Source organism: Pteropus vampyrus, unplaced genomic scaffold (genome assembly GCF_000151845.1).
Source record: "Pteropus vampyrus isolate Shadow unplaced genomic scaffold, Pvam_2.0 Scaffold25, whole genome shotgun sequence".
Lineage (NCBI taxonomy): Eukaryota > Metazoa > Chordata > Mammalia > Chiroptera > Pteropodidae > Pteropus > Pteropus vampyrus.
Window position 1 is genome coordinate 9206830 of NW_011888806.1, and position 11293 is coordinate 9218122.

Here is an 11293-nt window from a genome sequence, read left to right on the forward strand (position 1 = left end):
GTTCATTATTGAACTGAAATGGACCCAATCTCTGCCATTTCTTGGATTTTAAACTAAATTAATTAATTTAGTTTTTCTGTACTTTATTTGCTCTTTATTTTTGTATATTTTAAAGTAGAAAGTTTATAACATCAATTGAAAAGATATTTGTGATATGTATGCTATATCATATATGAAAACCTGATGCCAGAAAGGCACTCAATAAAAATGAAGGCTGTTATCCTTAATCTGACATTCAGAGGCCTTCATCTTGGATCCCAACCCACCTTTCCAATCTCTTCTCTTATCACTTTCTCTTCCTCTTCCTCTCTTCCCAGTGCATTGGAGACACGAGATTTTTTAAACCATACCTATCATGCCATAAACAATTCTATACATTCACTTCTGTGTTCTCTCTGCTGGAATGGACTTCTCTCTTGTTTTCTTATTCACTTTTCAAGGCCCACCTCAGTTGTCCCAGTACTTCTTCCACTTCTTAAACAGATTTACTACTCTTTTCCATGTACACCCATGGAGATTTAATTGGAGCCCTTTCATTGCTCTAACCATCTATCACAGTATATACACTTTTGATTCTGCTATTATAAATGATAAACTTCTTAAGAGCAGAAATCATATCTCACGTGTATATCCCTAATGCCTGGATCATAAGAGGTACTTCATAAATGTTTGAATGAGTCAATGAGTAAATGGTAAGAGTTGGAAACCACAAATTTGTCTTTACTTGGGAGCCACAGGGGTTGTCAACCTTATCCAAGAACTATAAGGAGTAAAGTAATATCATCATTTAGGAACTAAATTTTAAGGTCTACCTATATATGCAAAATTGCCTGCATAAGACAGAATGGCTTCCAGACCATGAGAACGCCACAGAATCCAACTTGACTGTACTATTCTATGTAAAGAGAGTATTGGCCATTTAAGAGTGAATTAGCCTTAATAAGCTTAGAAAAATAAGGGTCACTGAAGTGAGACTTGATCATGGCCCTTTCAAGTACTTTCCAAGAAAGAGGAAGTCACGTTTCTAGTGTTGGAGTCTCAACTGTAAGGCTTCCGTTGAGCATGATAGATACATCTTTTTTTAGTCCAATGCTATGAAGCATTCATGTCACATACTCCCTCTGTTCTCATTTATGCTCACTTTATAGCCTTTCAATTTTTATTCATTCCCATTATAAATTAAAAACTGGTTTATGATTGTGATTTGGCTTCCCAAGTGGACCCATCCACCATAGAGTTCAATGAGGACCTCCAAGGGGAAACTTCTACACCTTCAAAGCTAAAGACCAAGCCCAACCAGCTTTCCTATGCATAGTGTTTTTATACCATTTCCAATTGCAAGATGGACTAATATCTATACCTAGTACATAAAATGAGTTGATGGAAAAGAAAACTCTCCCACATCTGCTTAAGGTGATTTCTATCCATAAGCATAGATAAAATTTTTATCATTGTTCATTCTTCTAAAAGTCCTGGGAGTTAACTTGGTTAAGGAGTTATATGACCTCAGAACACTGCCTAAGTTTATGCGTCTGAGTTCATTAGGCTTTTGAGTTGCAAGGAACAAAGACTGACTTAGAATGCCTCAAGAAAGGTTGGTTTGTTATAAGGATATAGGTGACACTTAAGAGGAAGGGCTGTCACAATAACCCAGAAAAGTTTGGGGCAAGGGAGAGTCAAGAACCAAGCATGAGAGCATGAAGACTGTGATTTGCCCTGATATTTTTCTGTGTTGTGTTCCACCACGAATGGACTTAAGCTCTCTCTCTATTCTACCTTTCTGTGTTTTCACATCTGTTCTTGCTTAGACCACTTTCTGAATTCTCTCTCTCTAAATATACAAATTTCCAGAGAGAGAAAATAAGATTCAACCTCAAGCTACTGTCACTCATGTTCAAGCAGAGTTTTTGCAACATGCCTCCTCTGATACTGCTGGCCAGCCCATAGGCCAGCTTCCCTAGGGTCAGGTGCTCATCCTATACAATCATCTGGGTGAGGCAGTGGTTAGAACCTGTTCACCTATGTCTCAGGCACACAGAAGATCTGAGCATGAGGCAGTTCTCCTCAGAAAAGACTGTGGGTTGGCAGGAACCTGTTGCTCAGTAGAGCCAGATAATCCATAGAGCCAGAATACCCAAATGTAGGTATGTGAATGGGCTACATCAGAATCTCCCAGGATCAACTTAAAAATACAGAACTCTGGGTTCACTCCAGATCTACTGAATTAAAATCTCGAGGTGGAGGATTAGGAAGAGAGGAAAAAAACATATATATCCCATTTTTTCTCCCCAAGTGACTATTGCTTTGAAATTGTAAGGGAACAAAGCTATGTGAAGGGTGAGAAGGGTCAGACTCAAGTTTAGACAGTCTTCTTCTTGATTCTTTAATAAATTTGTAGAGGAATTCTTATGCACTCTAAGTGGAAGTATGGGTGAAAGCACACTTGAAAAGGAGAAGTCCTGAAGCGAAGTAGAGTCCTCCAAAGAAATAAAATATAAGGAATGTTTTTCCCTATAGTTCCCAGAATTTACACAAATGACAAGTTAAGAGAAAAGCAAGAACTAATGTTAAATTCAAACACCATGACCTTTTGGTGTGGCCTCATAAAAGAAGTGAGAATTTGCTTCCCTTTTTTCTTACCTATAAAAGTATATTCGGTGAATTATCAGAAGCAATATGTAATTTTTTGAAAATGCTAACTGAATTATAAAATGAAATTTTCAGAAAATAATTTAAGAAGATTTTTTATTTTAATGAGAGAAAGCTAATAAACTATTTTGTGATGGTTTAAAGGAAGAGTTGTTTAATATAAATGTATTTTAATAATTAATCACCATAAAAAATAAGCACATACTTCTGGGTATTATTATCTTTATTACAAAACAAGTATTTTATGTTGAGGTAACATTTCAAAGGACATTTGGCAAAAATCAATTGAATTCAATATACACAATTTTGTTATGTGCAACATATGTAAAGAACTCAGAGGACAGTTTTTCTAGCATTGCACATAGATTAATTTTAGAAAAAAATAGCTAAAAGTTATCTATTCAAAGAGGAATTTCTTTCTCCCACTTTCTTGTTCCAATCCTTCACATCATTGCCCGTAGTCAATGAGGTGATGTTCATGGGAGTTCCACAAAAAAAGTCAAAAATGATAAATTAGTTGAAAAAAAATTTTTTGTTTATCTAAAACATCTCACTGGTTCAGAACTTGAAAGTGCTCCCACAAACTAAATATTGAATAATATAGGATTTACTAATGCTTATTCCAAGAATAAATAGAATTCTCTTGTCTTCGATGGAGAAATCCTATGCAACGCTCTGCTGTGAAGCCCTCCCTTTCCTGATTCTCCAAGCCAACGTTGGTTAACCTCTTCTATGCTCTCATGTATTTTGCTCATACCTTTATTATAGAACTCTCCACGTGGGATTGTAATGATTCTCATTTCCCTCGTGTGTATTCCTCTTTACCTTTTTAGCTTTATTTATCTCTCTGTAAGCTCCTCAGGAGCAAGAAATAAGTCTTAAGCTTCTTTATATCCCCAGCACCTACCACAGTGCCTGGTACATAATAGAACCTCAATAACTATTTGTTAGATTTGTGCATAGGAACTATGTCATTTTTGAAGCTGTAATGCACATCTTTCCTCGCTTCCAGTCTCACTGAGTGTGTTCTGGTGTCATTCCACGTTATTTAAACCTCTGTGGTTGGTGACACCTTAGAAACAAGTATAATGTCTAGCATTTCCTTTCAGAAAAGAAATGGCCCTCCAGTTATTCTCCTGATAAAAAAATTAATAAATTATAGTTATAATTATTTCCATACTCTCCAACCCCCAAGACTTCTTTACATGAGGGCCCCATCTTAGGAAAGCTGATGCTAATAGCCATCTTGGCAGTCATTGTCATCTTGATCCCCAATGGGTTTGTTGTGATAAGCATCAACTGTTAATTTTCTGCTTTCTATCTCAGTGTTTTTTGACTGGCCATCTTCCTCACTGCTTGACTTACTCTCAGTAGAGTTGCTATCTTCTTGTGATTTGCTGCTGTCCTGAGAATCACTACTATCATCTTCCTCAGACTGGGTGTCCTGCTCAGACTGGCTTTCCTCACTCTGGCTCTCTGCAGAGGCACTGTGAGACTGAAGGCCTTCCTGGCTAGAACTGTTCTCCTCCTCAGTGGACTCTGGGCTTTCCTCTGAGTATTTGAGGCTCTCATTGGATTCACTGTCTGCTTGTTCCTCTTGGGATTTGCTTTCTGAACTGGAGGGTTTACTCAAGCTGCCCTCCTCACTGGAGTCGCTATCTTCCTGACCTTCTTGTGAGTGACTTGAGGTATCATCTGGATTATCACCCCTGGACTTACTTACTACCTCTTCCTGAGATTCACTACTGGTTTCTTGAGATGGTAAGTCAAGCTCTTGGCTAGACTCACTGCTGGGATCCTGTACATTTTGACTGTCTTTCTGGGACTGAATCTCCTCATTATCTTCTTGAGATTCACTCTTGCTGTTTTCTCTGGATTGGCTGAGACCAACTTCTTTGGAGTTAGTATTTTCTCTGGAGTCACTCTTGACTTCTTCCATTGTGTTGCTATTGTCAAGGTCACCTGTGTCATCTTCCACAGAAATGCGGGAGTTTTTGAAAAATTTTCTGCCAGGATACTCCACTGATTGCCTCTCACCTGAATTCTGAGGGCTTGCTTGCTCATCACTGTTCTCTTTTGATTCTTTTGATTTGACACTGGCACTGTTCACTCTGGAGTGGCTTCTCTCACTCTTGATGGTGTCTGGATCATCGCTCTGCATTCCTTCATCATCAAACTCAGAGCCATCCCCATGGCTACTATCCCCATCACTGCCGCCTCCCATCCAGTGCTCCTCACTCTCGCTCTCTTGAATGGGGTCATCTCCCTCAGGCCTACTGTTCACGTCGTCCTCATTGTCAAGGTCCCTGCTCTCACTGGCGGCATCTTGGGCACTGTCTTCCCCTTGAGAGGCACTATCTTCCCTGGATTGTGTAGTGTCAGCTGAGTCCTCATCACTTCTGAGTTGGGAGTTTCCTCCTTGACTCTCTTCAGGTCCTGGGCCATTGTCATCATCACCCAAAGTGTCATCTCCACTGTCATCTTCATCATCATCTTTATCATCTCCTTCTTTTCCTCCATTCCTAGAGATGTCATCAGCTGGTCTATGAGCATACTGATGGTCATCGAAGCCCAGGCCCTCCTCTGATTCAGTGCTGTCACTGGAGTCTTCATCTGCCTGGAGTTTGGGGTTAACAGATATAGTCAGTACTTCAGGAGGTGATACAGAGGGTGTTATCTAGTATCCATCAAGGTTCTTTCTCCTTTCTTCTTCCTATGTCCCTCACATAACCCATGGTCAATTTTACTGCTGAATAACATCTCTTCCCTGAGGTTAAAAGGGAAGGAAGAGGAGTTGAAACTCCAAGTCATTCCATTTTATATTAGTACTATTCACTCATGCTGCAAAAATTTCTCAAAAAGTTTTGTTAAAATCACATTGATGAAACTCAAATCATATGGTAAATATGATTCCTTCAAGAAAACTCTCAGAATTTTTTTCTTTTTTCTTTTTTTTGTAAACTAAAGAGTTGAACTATAATGCTCACTCATCAAATTGCTTGGTTTAAAACAGAGTTTTTAAAAATATTGGGTGATTTTAAAATGACCCACACATTTTTTTCTATTCAACTTGGGATAAAAAAAAAAGTTATTAGGGAAGAGTATAAAATCTTTAGCTAAAAAGAAAGTAAAATATTGTAGTAAGGTCTATATCTCACCTAAACTGTGTTTACACCTCATTTTCCCAGGTAGAGAGTTGTCCGTAGAAGGCTCAGCTAAAAGACTGCAACTAGTGTGACCACCAAGTTCTAAGTGTGAGCTCAGACAGATTATCCCTATAAGTAAAACAATGGGATGCTCTACACAGATAAAGGACAGTGAGGCATTGTCGTGTTCTGAAAAATCTACTCTCTTTCTCATACTCTAAAACAGTATTCTCACCATTTTTTTTTCTTTTTCCACGTATTCCTACTGATCATAGTCTGAGTTTCCAATTGGGATTATGGGATAATGAGATCTCTTTCCATCTCTAGAGTTTACACTGGTAGGCTGAAACCGAGCACCTGTTTAGCTTTCCATATGTCAGTAGGCACGTACGCCATCCTTCTCAGGCAGACTGTTTCCCTTATTTGAACTCAGAGATCACTGAGGTAATAAGCTGTAGCATCCCCAGAAAAGAGCCTTTCTCCAGTTCTATGCTGATAAATTTCTAGACTGTTCCTCTAACAGACCTTTAGTAAATAGTGGTAAAAAGCTAAATAACTCATCTTCTAACTGTGGTTGAGTATAGAATGCAACATGGATCAAAGCTTTGGAGAAAAACCTGGTTCCTGGAACCTCTGGAGCCCCACAGGGTTTAGTTTGGTCAAATGATAGGACAGCTAAGAAAGTAATGACATTTAGTGTTAGAGAAATGAAGAGAAAGCAGAAGAAGGAGAAGAAAGAGAAGGAGAAGAAGAAGGAGAAGGGTGAGGGGAAGGGAAATGGGAGAGGGAGGAGAAGCAGAAAGAAAAAAAATTTTTATTAAAGGGATGTAAGCTAAGTCAGCTCTTCTCCCTCCCAGAGCCAAGGATGAGACTATTTCACTGAAGGTTCCTCAGGGGTCTCCTATTCTCCCCTCCAACAGGATCCTTGGACATGGAGGAGGTTTCCAGGCCCAGCAGGCACTTCATGTTGTCTTATCCAGAACTCTTTTCTCTGTCTGATGTGAACTGCTCTAATTGTAAAAGCAACATTTTAGATTAATGAATGAGCCGTTACTTGTCTAACAGTCTATAACCGTGAGTGTGTGTGTGTGTGTGTGTGTGTGTGTGTGTGTGTGTGTGTATTCTTTTTAACTAGGGTGACATTTAGGGCCACAGTGTCTATAATCTGGCCCCAGTGATAAATATGTCCACATCTGAATTCTCCCACTCATTTCTCCCTTATTTTATGGGACTATTTAGTCAGCATAAGCAATGGTTAGAAAATATTATATTTAGAACAGTTGCCAGGTAATTTAGTCTAGCATCATTTCCTTCAATTTCTAAATAACCTGAAAAGTTTAAAAAGGACTGTTTAATTACCTGTTCCTCTGAGCTAACTTTACTTTCTTCTGATGACTCACTGCTCTCCTAAAAGGAAAAAAAAAAGTGTGTTATTTAGTAATTCCCAAGGAAAGGAAAAAAATATGATACACATCAATTGCTCGTGGTTTGGATTTACTACTTTCTAAATGGCCTAAGGTGATGAGATGAGAGTTAAAGTTACTTTATGAGATGTTTATGACAAAAAATAAATGAGATCATTACCAAAGGAGGTGTTTGTGTCTGAGCCAAACGACCCTATAAAAAATGAAGGAAAAAAAAACGAGTTATTCCTGCACAGGAACCGCGTCATCACAAAATTTAGAAAAATTTTAGGGGATTTTTTAAGTTTCTTGATATATATTTCATATTTACAAGAGTAATAACATTTATGATGAAATGGCTAAAAAATGAATGTGAGATGACTAATGGCCTGAAAAAAATCTTGTGGTATGGAAAACCTAGAAGATTTTTGTATTTCTTATACTTAAAGAAAAATATGCTTTCTTTGAAACTGGTTGTTCATACAACCCAGAGAAAACATAACAGAGGGAAAATGGGAACTCAGAACCCAGATTTAAGTCTCAATTAGCTCATTGGTATTGGTTTTAACCCTGAAAAATAACCATCTTGTTGTTAGCAGTGATATTCATGTGTTCCAGGAAAGCCCTAACTCTCAGGTGACTGCAATGATTGTGACTCTGTGAGTTTGAACAGTTCACTTCACCTGCCTGATATCACTTTCTTATAAATTAAGAATATTGGCAACCACCGTGCTTATTCCACAGGCCTGCTATGAGGATGAAATCGGCTAATGCCTATGGAAGCATCTTGAGAACTATTCAATATGATATAAACTAAAAAAAAGATCCATTTTGAAAACATCCACTTTATAAAATTCAACAGTAGACAAAACTGAATGGAGAAAGCCATTAAACCTTCTTTGAGTCACATAAGGTCACCTGAATAAAAAGAAATGCTAAATCTGAAACTTAGTCAGAGTTCTAATTTATTTCACTTTCTTTAATCTTACAAGAACTCACTGCTTGAGACTCTGGTTCCCTTTCTCCCTCTACTCTCCTCCTTCCCCGTGAGCAAAGTAAAATTTCCAAGTCCCCGTGGCTTGAAGTTGCTGAGAGATGGGTGTAAAGACCCAAGGTGCAAAGTAGAGCAGGGTGACGCTGCTATCAACAAGTTTTCAACAAGCCTCTCAGCAATGCAAGGTTGGAGTTATTTCCTCAGAGGAAGAAGCTGTAATCATTTTAAATCTTTGCCCTGTGAGGCTACAGGCAGGCACAATGGCAGACTACTCCAGTCAGTTATCACTTGGAATTAAGGGGTAGTCAGTCGGGAGCAAGACATTGGTATTTTTCTCATGCCAACACTGGACTTGAGAACATAGAACATTTGTGGTACTCCTAGAGTCTCTGGTTGAATGAGACAAAGGATCTACAGTGGCTAATTTTAAATTAACAAGCCTTATGACATCTCTGATGCAAGTTCATGCAATGTCTTTTCCAGCCTCAGGCGGGGCAGAACCCTATCTCAAGCCTCTGTCATTATCTTCCCATCACTAAAGCATTGTGTCCAAGTTGTATCATATGCAAAAGCCCGTAGGAAATAAAGTAATGAACAAAAACACTGACTTAACATAAGATTTTAACCCTTACTTGTAGTTCCACTCTTGAGAACCCACTGACTTCCTAGCTCAGGTCCCTTCCTGAGAAGGATGAAACCCCCTGGTAAAGAATGTGGATTCTGAAGCCAGAGTGACCTGGGTTCAAAGTCTGACACTAACAATTATTAACCATATAACGCAGACAGGGTAGGTTTCACTCACTGTCTTCAGGGTTCCCATTTGTAAAATGAGAATAAAATGTAACACCTAATTCACTGGGGCGTTGCGAAGATTGAGAAAGTTAATACATGTAAACCACATAAAACCATGCCTGGCAATGATTCTTGAGTTATTGAGAGCTAATAATCATTGGATTATTCAGAGTCAATAGTCAATTAACATTAGCTTTCATAGCAAAGACTCTAGTACCCTCTCATTTTTCATTCTTTTCTCACCTTCTACGACTTGACCTCCTGCCTAACCAGACATCTGGTAAACATATTTATAGTCCTAATCCTCCGAGGGCAGTCTTGGTTCATTGTCACCCAACCCCTTGTGCTACTATACACATCCATTATGAAAATAAAGCTAAAAGAGAAAATGCTTCCTCATCAAATTATGTATTAACTTGGAGGTGAAGCATTATATGAACTAAGTTTTTTTTTAATATGAACTAGAAATTATAGCTCTTACTACTTATGTTATAGGTTATTAATGTGTTCATTAAATCATTAGCAGTTTCAACATTTGCAATGGAGCTAATTTGGTTATATTAATAATATATTAAAATTAAAATATTTCAAAAAATCTTATTTCTACTCACCTTCCATTCTTCAGAGCTCTTGGATTCAGTGTTTTGATACCTGGCTACCTAGAAAATTTAGTACATATGGTCAGCCCACAGAGAAATTTCCAAGGCTGCAGCTATTAATACACTACTTTCTTAGGAGCAGTAGTAGTTGAATTTTAGCAAGCATCAGAATCACCTGGAGACCTGTCAAAACATGGATCTTGAGCCCCATCCCTAGAGAGTCTGGTTCAGTGGGTCTGAGACCTGTCAAAACATGGATCTTGAGCCCCATCCCTAGAGAGTCTGGTTCAGTGGGTCTGAGCAGCATCAATGTCAACTAGGACTTCTAACAAAGTCCTAGTTGACATTGATGCTGCTGGTCTAGGGATGACACTTTGAGAACCACTGCTTGTGAGGAAGAAAAATGAGAATCATAGCTGTATGAATGGCAACTGAACAGAATAAGGAATAACTCAGATGATATTTTAAAGAACACAGTTTATTAAGAAACTATTATATTTTTTCTGACTGAAACATATCTAGCCACCTTGGCTCATAGCCAATGAAAATTGTAAAGTTTTAGGTATAAAAGAATGTTTTCATGTATTTCTATCACGATACTTACTGGAAGAGCACAGGACAATCCCCAAAGAAGCATAAGCAGGATGCTGGTCTTCATAGCTGGGTGTGACACCTCTACCTGTGATGAAGGACAGATGTTTTTCTCCATACTAAAAAGGTATAGGAGCTTCAATTTTTTAACAGTTCCTCCCTAATTAAAAAACAACTCATCCAAATATCCATCAACTGACAAATGGATAAATAAAATATATTATGTCTATACAATGGAATATTAGTCATCCATGAAAAGAAATGAAGTACTAATATATGCTGCAAAGTAAAGGAAACTTAAAAACATTATACTGAAGATGAACACAAAAGACCACATATTGTATAATTCCACTCACATGAAATGTTAGAAATAAACAAATCCATAGAAACAGAGTAGATAAGTGTTTGCTCAAGGCTGGAGAAGATGGGAAGTTGGGGGTGACAGCTAGGGAGTGAATTTTAGAGGTGATGAAAATGTTCTAAAATTATTTTGATAAAGGATGCACAACTCTGTGAATATGTTAAAAACAATGAACTGTGAAATAGGTAAAGTATAAACGTGAATCGTATCTCAATAAAGCTGCTTTTAAAATACCTCACACCTAAGAAATAAATTGAAAATTTTTCAATGAAGAGCTCGAGAAACACTTCTTCACCAACCCATAAAATATGATAAATGGAGGAAAAAGTAGAGAAAAAGGAATAGAGAAATTTCTAATCTTTCACTTTCATGATAATTATGTAGCTTAGTGTGGCAGAGCAACCTGGCTAATATATTCCCCCCAAAAACTAAATGTATTGATACCAATGATAGGCGGTGGGCATTTGTACACACACACACACACACACACACACACACACACACACACACACACACAGTATATAACCTCATAATAATGTCTAGATAAAATAGATTGGTTTTGCTTTTTTTTTTCCTTGATCTGTAAGAGATGCACGATGGCAGCTTTCATATTACAGCTCCAGAAAGCTCTTAATATCTACTGTGCTACATTTAGTCATACATAACACATGGTTATGCTAAATTCTTTTAAGTGTCATTCACAGTACTGAAGGTTCTCAGGAAGATTAGAGGTTTGGGAAGCACTTGTGAATCATGTG

The 11293-nt window shown here is 37.9% G+C and overlaps 1 protein-coding gene across 3 annotated transcripts in view; it reads right to left on the reverse strand.

Moving 5' to 3' along the window:
• Nucleotides 1-3167: 3167 nt before the first annotated feature.
• Nucleotides 3168-11293, reverse strand: part of DMP1 (dentin matrix acidic phosphoprotein 1) — a 12120-nt gene continuing 3994 nt past the window's right edge. The window contains exons 2-6 of one of the 3 annotated variants that reach the window (XM_011356317.1): nucleotides 10188-10262; nucleotides 9596-9643; nucleotides 7380-7412; nucleotides 7155-7202; nucleotides 3168-5266 (exon numbers count right to left, since the gene is read on the reverse strand). In XM_011356317.1, the coding sequence (XP_011354619.1) occupies nucleotides 3884-5266; nucleotides 7155-7202; nucleotides 7380-7412; nucleotides 9596-9643; nucleotides 10188-10241 (1566 nt within the window). In that variant the 5' untranslated portion in view covers nucleotides 10242-10262 and the 3' untranslated portion in view covers nucleotides 3168-3883. Of the gene's footprint in view, nucleotides 5267-7154; nucleotides 7203-7379; nucleotides 7413-9595; nucleotides 9644-10183; nucleotides 10263-11293 lie in introns of those variants that run through there. The other 2 variants (XM_011356316.1, XM_011356318.1) reach the window with 2 other exon arrangements.